Genomic DNA, 16,913 nt, shown 5'->3' with positions numbered 1-16,913 from the left:
TGGTTAGGAAGTGGGAAAGGGGCAAGGGCTTGGACTTAGAACTGTCTGACCCTAAGCCCCTTCTTGAGGGCATACTTCCATCCCACCTCTTAGCAAAACACTGGGGATGAGGTTACCAACGACAGCAGTTTTCAGGACTCTTTCATGCTATGTTCACTACCGTCATGCTCCATTTCTCGAAAAATATCCAATGTACACATAGATCATAAATATCTCATGTGATGGGCCTCCCTTCCTAAGCCTTCTCTTTTGTGATGCTCTTAATATGCTTTTTTCATCCAGCTGCTCAGAAGGTTTGTCACCTCATGGGAATTAATGTGACAGATTTCACCCGGTCCATCCTGACTCCACGTATCAAAGTTGGGCGGGATGTAGTACAGAAAGCTCAGACAAAAGAACAGGTAATGATACACTTGCTGTTGATTTCTGCATGTGAAATGATTTCTGTGCTTGCCATTTATTGCTGCAGAATCATCCATCCTTCCATCCGTCCGTCCATCCATCCTTCCATCCTTCCACACATCTATTCATCCATCCATCCATCCATCCATCCATCCGTTCATTCATCCATCCATCTGTTCATCTGTCCTTCCATCCATCTGTCCATCCATCCGTCCATCCATTGATCCATCCATCTGTCCATCCATCCTTCCACGCATCTATTTATCCATGCATCCATTCATTGATATATACATACATCTGTTCATCCATCAATGCATCTTTCCATCCATCTGTTCATCCATCCATCCATCCATCCGTCCGTCCATCCATCCATCCATCCATTCATCCATTCGTCTATCCATTCATGCATCCATCCATCCACTCATTGAACAGTCCATCCATCCATCCATCCACCCGTTCATCCATCCGTCTGTCCGTCCATTCATCCGTCTGTCCATCCATCCATCTATCGTTCATCCATCCATCTGTTCATCCATCCATCCATCCATTCATCCATCCATCCATCCATCCATCCATCCATTCATCCATCCATCCGTCCGTCCATCCATCCATCCATCTGTTCATTGAACAATCTGTCCATCCATCCACTGGTTTATCCATCCGTCTGTCCATCCATTCGTCCGTCCATCTGTCCATCCATCTATCTATCCGTGCATCCATCCACCCATTCATCCATCCGTCCATCTATCCATTCATCCATCCATCCGTCCATCCATCTGTCCATCCATCCGTTCATCCATCTGTCCATCCATTCATCCATCCACCTATCCATCCATTCATCCATCTGTCCATCCATCCATTCATCCATCCATCTGTCCGTCCATCCATCCATCCATCCGTTCATCCATCTGTCCATCCGTTCATCCATCCATCTATCTGTCCATTCATCCATCCATCCATCCTAACTTATTTTTGCTGACTTCTGCCTTTGTTAGACTTTATACTGCTGATGATCCCACAGTGGGAAGTGTCCACCCATCCAACCATCCATACGTTCATCCATCCATTCAGTCATCCATGTATCATCTATTCATCTTTTCATCCATCTGTCCATTTCTTTATTCCTCATCCATCCAATACTAGAATATTCAAAGTCCCATATCAGGTTGTGAAGATCCAGTACTGAACAAGAGCAGCACAGTACCACACTCACGATCCTCATCTTGATCGCTTAGTTGTACATTCAAGGTCAGACCTAAAAGATATGTTTTTGAAAATGACTGTGTACCCTTTCTAGAGGCAGCACTGACCACTTCTAAATGGTCCCTCTGATGCAACAGGCTCTCCTCAGTGCCAGCTCCCCCGATAGGAAGTATTTAATTATGCACACAGTCATTCCTTAGGTCTGACCACTCAATTCCTTACTGCCACTTTTCTACTGGGTGTAGAGATGGTGTAATTTCCTTTTTTTGTTTATTTTTAAAGGACTGATTATGGGTAGGAGGGGAATAAAAGTCTGAGCTGCTCGCCAGGCTTATCTGAAAATGTGGCCCACTGGAGATGACCATGTTCCTTCACTTGTCTCCACAGGCAGACTTTGCCATAGAGGCTTTGGCCAAGGCCATTTATGAACGTCTTTTCCGCTGGATACTCACCCGTGTGAACAAAGCCCTAGACAAGACCCACCGGCAAGGGGCTTCATTCCTGGGGATCCTGGACATTGCTGGATTTGAGATCTTTGAGGTACAGCTTGGTGGGATCCTGATAGCCATGGTCTTGACTCTTTGGAATGAAGTCTCCTTTGGAGAAGCCATTATTTCAGAGAAGGGCAGGCAGATAAATACTTAGACTGGGAGGCTGTCTAGCTAAGGTTACACCCTCGAGGGTGTAAGAAACGTACTGGTTTGTGAAACTGAGAAGGCCAGAGCTACTGCTGGGTCCAACGGGCAAGACCTGATCTCTTCCACCTCTCTCCCTCTCTCTCTTTCTTTCCCACCTCTACATTGGTTCTGTTCTCAAGCTGGTTTTCCCCTCATGGTGGCAAAATGGCTGCCACAGCTCTAGATTGCCTTTTGGCAACCCCAGAAATTCTGACCAGCCGCAACTGCTCCCAACAGTTGTAAGCAAAATCTTCCAGTTGAGTCTCACTCCCTCACTCCCTTGAGTTGGGCCAAGCCCTGTCTTCAGGGTCTTGCTGTACTTCTTGTAATGGGGATATGACTACTAGATCCCACACCCACAGACTGGAGGGACGATCCCAGTGAAAGGGAAGGTCTGGAGATGGACAGATAGTCTGAAACACATCTACGAGAGAATCACTCCCTCTCTGAGTTTCATCATCCCCATCTGTGCAGTGGTGGGTGATGAAGGACCCTGCGTAGTTGTTCTATGCATAAATCACTGCACAGCTGAAGGAGATAAGCATCCTCAAGCATGTGTGGGGACCCCTGGCGTGAGAAGAGCCAGTCCCGTGAACTCTAGGCAGCCTTTGTTGGGACTCCGCCCGCTCTGGACTCTGGTGCACAGGCTGCCAGCCATGGCGCTCTCTCGGGGCCGAGCTTCCTTGGGTGCCGTGTCCCCTCACCAAGATGCTCACCGGGCCTCCCCGCTGTTGCGCACTCAGGTGAACTCGTTCGAGCAGCTGTGCATCAACTACACCAACGAGAAGCTGCAGCAGCTGTTCAACCACACCATGTTCATCCTGGAGCAGGAAGAGTACCAGCGTGAGGGCATCGAGTGGAACTTCATCGACTTCGGGCTCGACCTGCAGCCCTGCATCGAGCTCATCGAGCGGCCGGTGAGGGCCCACATCACACTCGCATGCGTGTGTGGCCTCCTTCGGCTGTGGCACATGGACCCTGCCCTCGCCCCACGGGTGCACGGCTTCCCCCGCCACCGAGTCCTTGTGAACTCGATCACACTGTCCCTTAGCCCACATTTGATTCTCAAAGGTACTTTCTTTTTCTTTTTTAAATTTTTCTTTCCCACCCCTCCTCTCGCCTCCTTCCCTTGCCCTCCCCTTCCCCCCTCTCCCTTCTTTAGCATTTCTTCCCCTCCCTCCCCTCTCTTCCCTTCCCTTCCCTCCTTACCCTTCCCTTTCTTTCCTTCCCCTCCATTTCCTTCTCTCCTCTCCCCTCTCTTCCCCTGTCTCAATCATTCATCCCCAAAGGCAAGGGTCTTTGTTTTGTTTGCTCATGTACCCCTAAGTCCTAGAACCACGCCCACAGTAGGCACACAAGCAACAATCGTTGAATGACTATGTACTAAGCACCTGCTCTGTGCCGGGCCCCCTCTTCAGGGGCTGGGAATGTAACCATGGACCGGATGGACCTAGTCCCTGGCCTCCTGAAGGAGCAGACATGAAGCCAGACAAATCCGCTAAAAGCTCTGATAGGGCCTATGTGGAGAACGATTCAGGGAGGCCGGCTTTGGATACAGCAGTGAAGAAACACTCAGAGCGCCTGGCCAGCTTAGTCAGAAGAGCATGTGACTCTTGATCTCGGGGTCCTGAGTTCAAGCCCCTTGTGGGGTGTAGAGCTTACATTTAAAAAAAACAAAAAAGAAAGAAAGAAAGAAAAGAAATATGCCTCCCTGATGTGAGTCTAAAAAGTGAAGACCATTTGAGCAGAGTAAATGGCAAGTGTGTAAGTTTGGCCGTGTTCCTGGCACCTTGGCTTAGCCTGTCGGGGCCACAGAGAAGGGCTTTGTCCAAAGGAACCCTGGAGGGGAAGTTACGTGTAAATTACACGGAAAGCAAATTACATGGAAAGCAACAAGTTCAGGTGGGCTGTTCAGTGTGTTCTGCCCACTAGGGGACCGCAGCAAACACGTTCTGCTGGTTCCCGCGTGTCCCTCCCCAGTGCAGGTCCAGGGTAATTTGAGGATAGATCTGTGGGAATGGAAGACATAAATCCATCTTTATATGTAGGCAGAAGAGGTGACATGGCGTGTTTCGGTGACTAACTCTTTCTGGCAAGCCCGAAGCACAGGCACGCTAGCTGGGATCCTGCCTGCCTTGTTTCCCACAGAATAACCCTCCTGGCGTGCTGGCCCTGCTGGACGAGGAGTGCTGGTTCCCCAAGGCCACGGACAAGTCCTTCGTGGAGAAGCTATGCACGGAGCAGGGCAACCATCCCAAGTTTCAGAAACCCAAGCAGCTCAAGGACAAAACGGAGTTCTCCATCATCCACTATGCCGGGAAGGTACCAGCTGTGGGCCCCAGGGCTCTCTCCATCCCCGGGGACCAGGCGGGGTGCTCAGAGCAGGAGTAATTTAGGAATGGCAGAGCCCAAAGGTGTAAATCAAATGTAAACCAAATCCAAGCAAGTCTTCCTATCTATTAATCTAGAAGCGAGATATTTATACAGATATATTCTAATCTCTATAACGTATTCCAGGCAATTCTTTCTCGTATAGACCCTGACTCCTTCCTGCTACCATTTAAACCCAAGAGGCAGGGCCAGGTGGGATGGGAGGACTGATAAACACACTTTGGGGCCCAACAGACCTCTCCCTTACTGCAGCCTGGAGCTTACCACAGCCAGCTTCTGCTGTCCAGGAAAACATGTGATGGAGGTCTCCCTCTTTCTCCTTGTCCTCCTCCTCCTCCTCCTTGGTAATGATGGTCATCACATGAGAGCAGTAATTACCCAGGAGCTTCCCTGAGGCTCCCGAGGGTCCTGGATAACGTGGAAAAAACACAGCTTGGCCTGGCCTGCAGAATCTGAGTATTTTCTTGTCTCTCCAGTGCCCTTCCCTCCCCTGCCCCGCCCCATGCAAACAGGCAAGGCCCTGAACTGGGCATTGGCAAACCACGGCCCACGTGCCACATCTCACCCACAGCCTGTTTCTGCAAATGAAGTTCTGTGGGCTCACAGCTCCTATGTTTACATAATGTCTTTGGCCGCTTGTGACCCATAGTGACAGAGATGTCATGCCCTGTAGCGCTGAAAGTATTTACTATCTGGGCCCTTTACCAAAAAAAAAGTTTGCCAAATCCTACTCAAACTCAAGGGAGTGTGCATTCCCTTAAGCACACAAAAGAATGCCTTCCTCTTTCCCACTTTCCAAATGGCTCTTTTCTGTCCCCTCTCCGATCAGGCCTGGCGATCACTGTGACAACCCACATCCCGTAATAACCCCCCAGAGCTATTTAATGGGCTGTTCCCACTTCAACATCACAATCATAAAATGAGGGGTTCTGCCATCGTCCATGTTCAAGCCAGGAACTGGAAAAGCTTTATCGATCCCTTTTCTGTATATTGGTGTATCAGAATCTCTGAGGTACAGCAGTTACACTCATCAGAGAGGGGACATGAGGTCCTCACACGTCATGGGATTGTTGCCAAGGCCCCTCTTCATGAGAGGGGAGCCTTGGGGGTGAGGGAGGGGTTTTGCCATCTGCAAAGCTCTCCAGGGCTGGAACTCTAACCATCCTCCTGGGCTCTGCAGAGGGGAGGCTGCCAGAAACTAAGAGAAGCAGGGATGGAGTCAGCAGGGGGCACTGTTGGCCGAAGCCCCCATTGTCACAGGGTCCTTTAAAGAACTGATCTGCTGGACTCATCATGGGTGTTTGAAGATTTCCATTATGGTGGCTGCTAATGCCATTTCCTCTCTGACTTGGGAAGACCCCAGAGGGAAACAGGAGCCCCTGGGCCCTGACCTTAGTTAGTCACAGAGGCAGACACCCCTGACCAGTGCGGTGATGCTTGCAGGTGGACTACAATGCCAGTGCCTGGCTGACCAAGAACATGGACCCGCTGAATGACAACGTGACTTCCCTCCTCAACGCCTCCTCGGACAAGTTCGTGGCCGACCTGTGGAAGGACGGTAAGAGCCGGCTGGCTGGAGCTGGGGGACTGGGTACGGAGGGCTCTGCCTCCTTCCAGGTGCCCCTGGTTTGCACACCTGCTCCCAGAAAGGGGTGGGCCTGTGTGGGGGTGGGGAGAGGACAGGGTGTGCAGGTGCTAGTGACAATTTGTTGATGCGTCCTGTCACTTCCAGAGTGATGACCCCTGACCCCTCAGTCCCACACCTGGGGCCCAGGAAGACAGTTCTAAGTCAAGGGAGAAGCAGTAACAGAGGAAACAGTGCAGGAGGCATGATGACTTCCCATCTGGGGTCAAAAAGACTCGACTACGATCTCCTCTTAGCTGTGTCATCGTGGCTGAGTCTCTTGATGTCATTAAGCTTGAGGGTCCTCCTTAGTAAAACCAGGAAGAGAAGTATAGTCCCCATAGGGTAGAATCAGACCTGGGCTCTCGCTTGAACATGCATCAGGGTCTGCTGGCGGGCTTCTTGAAACTCAGATAACTGGGCCTCAGTCCTGGAAGTTCTGATACAACAGGTCCAGGCGGGGCCTGAGAATCTGCATTTCTAACAAGTTCCTAGGGGGTGGTGGTGGGTCTGGTGTTCTGGGGACCAGAACTTGGGTTCCCTCTGAGAACCAGAGAAGAGCTAATCCATGTTGAAGTGCTTACATCTGCCAGTCCCTTAGTGAAGACTCAGTACATGCCTGCTTCCGTGAGGCCTTTAGGGCTGATGGGGTTTTCTGCTTTTGTTCCTGGACCTTGGTGCCCGCAGCAAATTGTGTCCTTGCACAGGGCCTGTCAGCCTTGGGCTTATAGGCCTGGACAACTTGTTTTAAGCATGGTAGAAAATGCTGGAGGAGGGGTTCTGTTGTATCAACACTTACTAAGTGCTCGCCATGTCCCAGGCCATGGGATGGGGTAATGGGATCTCACCCTGAGATTTGTGACCATTTCAGCAAGACCCTTCCCTGAAGGAGCCCAGAGTCTGGCAGAAGACAGAAACAAGCAAAGACATTATGACATGGGGTCATATGACCTGCCTGAGTACAAGGAACAGAAATAGGGCATCTTAATGCCAGTGAAGTTGAGCTGAACTGTCATCAGCCAACTGATAGAACTGCAGTCTGTGAGGCGCCTGGGTGGCTCAGTGGGTTAAGCCTCTGCCTTCGGCTCAGGTCAAGATCTCAGGGTCCTGGGATCGGGTCCCGCATTGGGCTCTCTGCTCAGCAGGGAGCCTGCTTCCCCCCACCACCCTCCTGCCTCTCTGCCTACTTGTGATCACTGTCTGTCAAATAAATAAATGAAATCTTGAAATCTTAAAAAAAAAAAAAAAAAGAACTGCGGTCTATAGACTACTTCATCCCCCAACAGCAGAATGCACATTCTTCTCAAGCTCCCATGGAATTTCCACCAAACTAGACCACATTCTGGTCTATAAGACACACCTTAATGAATCTAAAAGAATAGAAAGTATACAGTGCCTGCTCTTCGACCACCATGGGATTAAACTAAAAATTAGTAAGAGAAAGATAGCTGGAAAATCCCCAAATACCTGGAAGTTAAATGACACACTTCTAAATGGCACTTGGGTCTTGGCCCCCATGTCTTATTTAGAAGTGTCTGGGTGTGTTATTTAATTTTCTCAAGTGAAATTTTAAAATATTTTGAACTTAAAAAAAAAAAAAAAGGAAAACACAGATTACCAAAATTTGTGGGGTGCAGCCAAAGCCGTGCCTTGAGGGAAATTCATAGTTATGCCGGTGGTTTTTGGCTTGGATGGGCAGCATCCAGCTGTTCTGAAAGAAAAAGAACCTTGGTGGCTGTGATGCCAGCACCAATAACACCACCACCTATTCCTTGTTGAGTCCGTATTAATGTGCTAGATTCCTACCTTGGAGTGTTTGCTATACCTTGTCTCCAGAATGTTGATTCTCTGAAAATCTACCTAATCACTCACTCAGCTTATCAGAGAGATCACCCCATTACTCTTTCTCTCTTTACCCTGCTTTATCTTCCTAGGTATGTCTCACCACTTGGAATATTGTATACTTATATACGTTGTCATTTTTGGACTCTTTCCAATAGAATATCCATAGAATATGAGCTGGGAGTATGTGTGGAGACACAGGGTCATTGTTCATGGCTGTATTTGTGGGGCCTGGTGCATAGTAGGCTCTCAATAAATATTTCTTGATAGATGAAGGTCTGAAGGCAGGCAGGAGAGGTAAACCTTATTCGCTTCTTCCTGCCCTGGGAAGTAGGTGCTGGTTTGACTCCCATTTTGTAGAAGAAACTGAGGCACAAAATGACACCAGGCCAAGAGAGCAGGATTTATTTCCAGGTCTCTGTGATAATCTAAGAGAGAGAATGTGTTCTTTTTGTTACTTCAGGAGCTTTCAGATTTCCCAAATAGACAATACATGGAAAGCAGACCTCTACACACCTCCCCTTACCTGTTGCTAGAGGAAAGGCATTGGTCTGCAGAGGAGAGAATGGGGACAGTGCCCACCAAAATGGAGCAGATAACTTGGAGTCTCCACTCTCTGGGCCTAGTCCTCTGGCTTATTATTGGGGTGGAGGGCCCCTGGGTGGGCCAGAGGCTGACACCAACATTAATGTGCCCCACAGTGGACCGCATCGTGGGCCTGGACCAGATGGCCAAGATGACGGAGAGCTCTCTGCCCAGTGCCTCCAAGACCAAGAAGGGCATGTTCCGCACAGTGGGACAGCTGTACAAAGAGCAGCTGGGGAAGCTGATGACCACCTTACGTAACACCACACCCAACTTTGTGCGCTGTATCATCCCCAACCATGAGAAGAGGGTGAGACCACCTGCCTGGCTCCTGGGGGTGGGGGCCAGAGTGTACTCTCTGGGGATATCATCAGGAAGCTTTGGGAAAGCAGATCAGGGTAGAGAGGAAGGAGGAAAACCTCCATACCCCACGGGCTCCGTCTGATGCAGGTGGAAGGTTGTCTGAATTGGGTACCCACTCCCCATCCTGGAGGCAAAGGAAGGCAAGGAGACAGAAGGGACTTTGAGCCTTTATGCATTTATATATGCATTTATTATTCTAGTCAATATAGGCAATCTAGTCAGTAGAGCTGCACCTGTGCCAGGGACTGAGGATAGAGTGCTGGATAAATCGGGATCCTTGCCTGCAGGTTTCTTCCAGTGATCTAGTGTCCCCTGGGGACATCTGGCCCCGTCTGCAGACTTCATTGGCTGTCATAACAGGGAGGGAGCCGCTGTTCAGATCCAGTGTAGAGAAGCTAGCAATGCAGCTAAATGCCTTATGGCACAGGGCAGCCCTCACAGATGGAAAGCAGAGACTAAGCCCAAGATGTCAATGGGCTGATGTCGTGGGAGACCTGCTGGGAGAAAGAGATGCACAAGCCTATATGCACAATGCAACATGGTAAATTACAAGAACACCATGCAGCTGGGGCTCCCACTCCAGCCTTGGGGCTCAGAGAACGCTGCCTTGGGAGTGAGTAGGCACCAGCTTGGTGAAGTGGAAGGCAGGGTGGGGAAGGCATCCTAGGCAATGGGACCAGTAGAAGCAACGATGTGATCTGAGAAGCGAAAGGTCTAGGCAGCAACTGGGTCATTTCATGCTGACCTGTGATGGTGTGAGGCAGGGATTGGGGATAGATGGGGCTGAATCCTTTGGCAGGAGCTGGGTCGTGGCACTCCTTGTGGGTTGACCAGAGGAGGCCGTTGTGGGCTTTTAAAAGCAGGGGTATGTCACGATGAGACTGATGTTAGGGAAACAGAATGGGAGGTTGCAGAGGGAGGCAAGACAGGGGCGGGAAGCAGGGAGGGGGCGGTGATGGTGAGTGGATGTCCTTTGGGAGCCATCTGGGAGGTAGCTGCTGCAGCACCAGTGACAGGAAGTGAGGGAAGGAGAGGCTTCTAGCCAGGTGAGGCTGGTGCCACCAAGTCCAGGAGAGGTGGCACCGGTACCTCAGCTGGTGCCTCTGTTAGCTGCGGTGACCTGACACTGGGTCACCCAGGCCTGAGATTCAGGGCTTTCTGCTCCCGGAGTCCCAGCCCCCTGGTCCACTGCTCTGCCTCTCTGCCCTTGCAGTCTGGCAAGCTGGACGCCTTTCTGGTGCTGGAGCAGCTGCGTTGCAACGGGGTGCTGGAAGGCATTCGCATCTGCCGCCAGGGCTTCCCCAACAGGATCGTCTTCCAGGAGTTCCGCCAACGGTGAGCCTGCTGGGGTTGGGGAGGGGGCTGGGGTGCAGGGAGGGCGGTGGGGGGTGGTGAGCCAGGCCAGGTGGAAGGCTGGAAGGATGCCGAGAGGCGTTTCATCAGTAGCTTCTGACCTGTGTCTCCAGCTACGAGATCCTGGCTGCCAACGCCATTCCCAAAGGCTTCATGGATGGGAAGCAGGCCTGCATTCTCATGGTGAGTCCCAGCCCCAGCTCCAGCCCCTCCCCAGGGATCTGACTGCAAATGCCCCCCACCCCAGTCGCTGGGGACACTGCCAGGAGCTTGTTGGGGTGGGACCTTCCTGAAACACGCCCCATGGACACATGTCACAGCTGAGAACGAGAGCACCTGTCCCCCTTTCTTCTGCAGATCAAAGCCCTGGAACTCGACCCCAACTTGTACAGAATCGGGCAGAGCAAAATCTTCTTCCGGACGGGGGTCCTGGCACACCTGGAGGAGGAACGGGACTTGAAGATCACTGATGTCATCATGGCTTTCCAGGCCATGTGTCGCGGCTACCTGGCCAGGAAGTAAGGACCTGAGCACTGTCGCCTTCCTGCAAAGGGCCCAGAAACATGCCCTCCTCTGGGGCTTCTGCGGCCTCATACTCTGGTTCCCTGTTTTTCTAAGAGGCCACCGAGTTAGGAAGCATCCTGATCGCCTGGCGCTGCTTCTAGTGGAGGCAGAAACGCTACTGTTGTAAGGAAGTGCCCTTATTGTAAGGGCTGTCATCCTGCCCCGCCCAGAGGATGTGGCTGTACCCATAACCCCCCGTTCAAAAGGGATCCAGAAGGCAGGGTCTTGGGAGGTCGGATGCTCCTTCTGTTTTGCGAGGCTTAGGGTCTGCATGAGGGATAGGGCTCCTCGAGGGAAGTCACACCCCACAGAGGACTGCAGGGACTGGCGGAGAGGCTCTCTGCCCAGGGCAGAGTAAGCCCATTCGTTACTCAGTGGACCCAAGAGGGTGAAGGCCAGAACCAAGGTGGTGAAGGCCAGAACGGGGGGGGTCTGCAGTCCAGGGACAGACCTGAGTGGTTATATTTCATAACTCAATTCTCTGATGCGCCCTCCCACCTCCACTGACACGAGCAGCGTCATTCTTCAAGTTGACGCGTGTACCAAGATGGCAGCCCCGCAGAGAAAGAGGAGCCATTGAGCTCCCCCTGGCGGTGGTTTTGCAAACCCACCAGCCCTGAAACCCAAAGGAGCCCTGATTCCGAGTCAGACTTGAGATTTCTAAGACACAAAGACACACCGGAGGAAAGAGTGGGTCGGCTTGTCACTCACTTTGGGGAAGACACGGCATGGCTGGAGATGTGTAGGACCCCCTTTAGGACTGGTGGAGTGTAGACTGACTATATAGGCATTGTTTGGACCACGGATCTGAGTCCGGGCATTTGGTGAGCTGGGGGTTTTCCTTGCCCACCGAGAAGGGCGCTGGCCTCCAGATCATTGAATTGGTCTGCACCCGGACGAAATGCATGTGCTGATGCTCGAGATTCCTGAAGAATCCGAGCTGGAGAGCAGGGTGGGAGGGGGGATGCCTCTGCAGGAGTCACAGAATCACATGCCAGACAGGCGCGTCTTGCTTTTGGGATGTGCGTGCGCAAGACCCCGGGGAGACAAGGCTTGGGCACCACCCCCCCTCCGCCTCCCCGGGGGGTTCTCACAGAACCCACTTCCCCTGCCCCAGGGCCTTTGCCAAGCGGCAGCAGCAGCTGACGGCCATGAAGGTGATTCAGAGGAACTGCGCCGCCTACCTCAAGCTGCGGAACTGGCAGTGGTGGAGGCTGTTCACCAAAGTGAGTGCCGCGGAACCCGCCCCTGTCGGAACCCGCCCCTGTCGGAACCCTCTGCCTGCTCTGCGCCCCAGATGCTCCCGCTGTGGGGCCGCATGTGGTTGACGGCCCATGTGCGCATGCGTTCGGGGGCTCAGAGTCACACCTCACCTGTGTGTAGTTTCTTGGCCCGAAAAGGCTTCCCCCCTTCTCCTTTGGTGGGCTCATAGGTTATCAGTGACCCTGACTGGGATCCCAAGTGTTCGCACAGGGATCCCTCCCGTTGCTCATTTCTGGCCGCACCCACTTCCCCACCATAGCCCCGCTCCTCTGTCCTCCCTTCCTGTGGTGTTGCCATTTCGAGAATGTTCTACAAGGGGAGCCCTACACTCTGTCATCAGGGCAACTGGCTTTGTCACAAGGCACACCGTTCTCTGAAGATCAGGACTTGGGGGCATTCGTGGTGGATCTTATAGTAGCACGTCAGGGTCCAGCCCCCAACACATTCCTCCCTCTGTAGGATACTTTGCAACTCTTAAAGATGACGGCCACCTAAAAACGCTGGACCGAAGCCGTGTGGAGGGCCCCTCCCTCCGCACAGTAAAGGCCTGCTGTGAAAAACCCACAGCCGATGTCATCCTTAATGGGGACAAAACTGAGAGCTTTTCCCCTCAAGCCAGGAGAAAGACAGGGATGTCCCCTGCCACCGCTTCTAGAGCACAAAAATGGCAGCTAGCAAAAAACAAAGGCGTAAAGCTGACAGCGGCATGGGGTCATGATTATCTTTTAGTTTTAAGTAACGGACTTGGCGTAGAAAATTGGACAGTGTGGTCTCGGGGGTGTGTGTGGTTTTTTTTTTTAAAGATTTTATTTATTTATTTGACAGAGAGAGATCACAAGTAGGCAGAGAGGCAGGCAGAGAGAGAGGAGGAAGCAGGCTCCCCGCTGAGCAGAGAGCCCGATGTGGGACTCGATCCCAGGACCCTGAGATCGTGACCTGAGCCGAAGGCAGCGGCCCAACCCACTGAGCCACCCAGGCGCCCCTCGGGTGTGTTTTTTAAACATGTAGGAGGACTGGCAGGAAACGTCACGGTGCACACGGTCACCTTGATGGGGAGGTAGAATGTGGGAGATTCCTCCCCCATTTCCTCCTTGGGATTGTTAGGGTACAGAGCCAACCACCCCTCAATTAGACAGAGAACACTCTCGATAATACAAGTCACACAGCGAGGTTTATTTCCAGCTCGCTGGGGTCCAAGTATCTGCCGGGCACAGCGGGTTTCAACAAGGACCCCGAGCACTCAAAGCCAAGGGTTTATATAGCGTTTTCAAGGCACTTCTCCATGGCTACATACATATCTTGCACCCCACTTTGACAGTTTAACTTTGTTTAACCTTTTGCCACCCCGGCATCACCCTGGAACCATCCTGGCGGGTTAAGTGAGATTTAGGTTTAGAAGAAATTTAACTTTATTTACATTTCCTTCCGCCTCAGCCTCGCTCAGTTTTATCGTGTGACCTTAGGCCTTGAGGAACTGAGCCCTTTGTCTCTGGAAATTGGGCCATTGAAGAGATGGCCCTATTTGTTGTAAATCACCAGGACATTTGCAAACCAAGGGAGACCCCTGTCTTGCAGGATTGTGATCTCTGCAAGTTAACTATTTGTTTTCTTTAACATTTGGTCCCTGTGGCACCACCACCTAACCGCCCTGATGGTATATGATTAAGTTGCTTTTCCAGGTTTTAGCTACTTTCTCTTAACTTGAGGTAAGTTAACGCGTGCCCTGTGGCCTGGTTAGGGACGCTCAGTAAAATGGCTTCCCGGCCTTCAGGATGGCCATTCTGATGCTAACCCACTCTTACAGTGCAAGGTGCCGGCTTTTGCTTTGCCAGGATGGCTGTACTTACGTCAGGGCTAGACTCGAGGTGGGTACAGCCTTGTTTTTCTTGGCGTCCACACCTGGAGCTGGTTTCTGGGACTTGTTTTTAAGTCCCCTGGGGGAGGAGAGCAGGGACAGTAAAATAGGTTCTTACAGGATGATATAAGCCGGTTGGTCAGCAGTAATTCTCTCTCTGGGAACGGACAAAGTGGGAGAAGGAGAGACTTTTTCCTTTACACTGTGCACATTTTTTCCCGGTGGCTTTCATCGATGATTTCTGAACTTCAGTGCTATCAGTGTGTTGGATGGAAAGGCTGTGTCACGGGGTGGCTGTCCCGTGCTTTCTAGAATCTGCAGCGGCACCCCCGGCTCGTACCCACTAGGTGTTGGTGGCATCCGCTGCCCAGACTGGAACAACCCGAACTGTCCCCGGCAATTCCCAGGCATCCCCTTGGGGGTGCGGGACGGCATAAACCGGTCCCTGGTTGAGAACCGCTGATCAGAGGTCTCAGGAGAGCTTTTAGCTTCCTCGGGCCATGGACGCCCGTGACGGCTGGCGCTGTGCACGCAGGTGAAGCCGCTGCTCCAGGTGACTCGGCAGGAGGAGGAGATGCAGGCCAAGGAGGACGAGCTGCAGAAGACCAAGGAGCGGCAGCAGAAGGCCGAGAACGAGCTCAAGGAGCTGGAGCAGAAGCACTCCCAGGTAGCGGCCCAGAGCCCGGCAGGGGCTGCGGAGGGAGGGCAGCCGTGCCCCCGCCGGGCTCACCGGCCACCCCCCTGCTCCCCGCCTGCAGCTGGCCGAGGAGAAGAACCTGCTCCAGGAGCAGCTGCAGGCGGAGACCGAGCTGTATGCCGAGGCCGAGGAGATGCGGGTCCGGCTGGCGGCGAAGAAGCAGGAGCTGGAGGAGATCCTGCATGAGATGGAGGCCCGCCTGGAGGAGGAGGAAGACCGGGGCCAGCAGCTGCAGGCTGAGAAGAAGAAGATGGCTCAGCAGATGCTGGTGAGGCCCTGCAGGGGCTGCTTGCCTTATCGTTTGACCCTCGCTGCAAGCCTGCGAGGGGCGTGTGGTCATGTATGTCCCCACTGGGGACTAAGGCTTGGAGGGGATCGGCCTGTCCTGGTCTCCCGGACAGCCCGCCCCATTCTCCGGCTCTACCCTCCGTGGGCAAACACCTTTTCCCCTCACAGCCCCGTGTGAAGGACATTCGCATTAGTTAGCTGTTGTTGTAGGACAAAAGGCCCCAGAACTTAGCAGCGTGGAAGGACACGCCGTTGGGTCACAGGGTCAGGAATCTGAGAGTGGCTTGGCTGGGAGGTTCCGCGTGAGGCTGTATCCCGCGGTTGCAGTCAGGATGGGAGCCCAGGGTTGGAGGACCTTCGTCCACGTGGCTAGCTCCCACGGTTGGAGTCCGGAGGCCTCATCTCCTCACTGGGAGGGTGGGGAGCTTTTCCTTAGGGCTACATGGCCGCTGGCTTCCCCCAGGAAGGGCAAATCAAGAGAAGGAACAAGGAGGAGGCCACAATGCCTCTTACAGCCTGACCTTGGGCATTATACCTTATCACTTCCTCCTAAATCCAGCCCACGCTGATGGGGAGAGGAATTGGGCTGCATTCCCTTCCTCTCGAAGGGAAGAGTACGAGGGTTTGCAGACACATTTTGAAACCACACAGTATCTACTATTCCCATTTGACAGATGGGAAGACTGAGGCTCAAGAAGCCAGTGGTTTCCCAAACCTTTTATTTCCAGTAAAAGGAGACCGCAGCGCCGGGGCCGGGGGTCATGAGACCCAGGCTTTGTGTGGCTCAGCCCCCAAGCTGCGAGAGAGGGACCCCCTTGGGAGCGAGGTTTGTGATTCCGTTCCCTCTCCCACAAAGGACCTGGAAGAACAGCTGGAGGAAGAGGAAGCCGCGAGGCAGAAGCTACAGCTGGAGAAGGTCACGGCCGAGGCCAAGATCAAGAAACTGGAGGACGATATTCTGGTCATGGACGATCAGAACAATAAGCTGTCAAAAGTGAGTGAGTGGGACCAACATCTGCGTTAACTCGGCAGGCTCCCCGGGGCTAAGCTCTGCAGATGCTTCCCCTTTCTGGCCAAATGCATGGTGCGGAAGGCGGCCTCCTGACTGCCTTCTAGAGGCAGGTAGACCCCATGGATGGGGTCCCTGGAGGTCCCTCCAGGACCAGGGCTTGCTATGGATCAGGTCTCAGAAAATCCATGCCAGTGGGTACCCTGAGTTGGGCAAAGGCAGCCGCATGTGCCTGAGACTCGGGGGCCTTTCCCGCATTCTCGCGGGCCGCTTCTGGTCAGTGATAGGGTGACCCACAGGTGTGGTTTGCCTGGGACTGAGGGCTTTCTGGGATGTGCGACTTTCAGTGCCCAAACTGGAAAAGTCCCCATGTCACCTGGAATGAGTAGGTCACCCAGATCGGGAACCACTAGGCAGCTCCACTGAGTTCAGACTCCCTTGAGGTCTTTGAACTCGATGTCAGCTGGGCCCCTGTGTTGAGTCAGGCTCTGTTTGGGGTACAAGGCCTGCATGACAAGGGGGGCCCTAGCCTGGTAAGGCTCATACCTAACCATTAGTGACCCTCACAGTCAGGGTTCTGAAGAAGGTGTTCACCATACTATAAAAATAGAACATCAGGGGATAGAAGGAAGGTATTCAGGGAAGGCTTCCTGGAGGGAATGACATTTAAGAGAAAACCTGAAGAATGAAGAGCAGCTGGAAGGGAAGTGGAGAAGCTGCTCAGGAGATGGTCCTATCTGAGCAAAGGCCCTGTGGCAAGGAAAGAGCTGGCATGTGGGAGGAAGGAATGAGGGTTC

The 16,913-nt window shown here is 52.7% G+C and overlaps 1 protein-coding gene across 2 annotated transcripts in view; it reads left to right on the top strand.

The window, feature by feature from the left end:
- MYH11 (myosin heavy chain 11) overlaps positions 1-16,913 on the top strand; it is a 113,115-nt gene that overhangs the window by 73,825 nt on the left and 22,377 nt on the right. For both annotated transcript variants that reach the window (XM_044233108.1, XM_044233107.1), the window contains 13 exons: positions 283-401; positions 1,993-2,145; positions 3,026-3,199; positions 4,431-4,604; positions 6,117-6,231; positions 8,841-9,034; positions 10,301-10,422; positions 10,554-10,623; positions 10,798-10,958; positions 12,122-12,230; positions 14,658-14,789; positions 14,881-15,087; positions 15,964-16,101. In XM_044233108.1, the coding sequence (XP_044089043.1) occupies positions 283-401; positions 1,993-2,145; positions 3,026-3,199; positions 4,431-4,604; positions 6,117-6,231; positions 8,841-9,034; positions 10,301-10,422; positions 10,554-10,623; positions 10,798-10,958; positions 12,122-12,230; positions 14,658-14,789; positions 14,881-15,087; positions 15,964-16,101 (1,868 nt within the window). The remainder of the gene's footprint in view (positions 1-282; positions 402-1,992; positions 2,146-3,025; positions 3,200-4,430; positions 4,605-6,116; positions 6,232-8,840; positions 9,035-10,300; positions 10,423-10,553; positions 10,624-10,797; positions 10,959-12,121; positions 12,231-14,657; positions 14,790-14,880; positions 15,088-15,963; positions 16,102-16,913) is intronic.

The sequence above is a fragment of the Neovison vison genome, chromosome 14 (assembly GCF_020171115.1).
Source record: "Neovison vison isolate M4711 chromosome 14, ASM_NN_V1, whole genome shotgun sequence".
NCBI lineage: Eukaryota > Metazoa > Chordata > Mammalia > Carnivora > Mustelidae > Neogale > Neogale vison.
The sequence above is the reverse complement of the archived record's forward strand: the minus strand, read 5'-3'. Positions and strand labels throughout refer to the sequence as shown.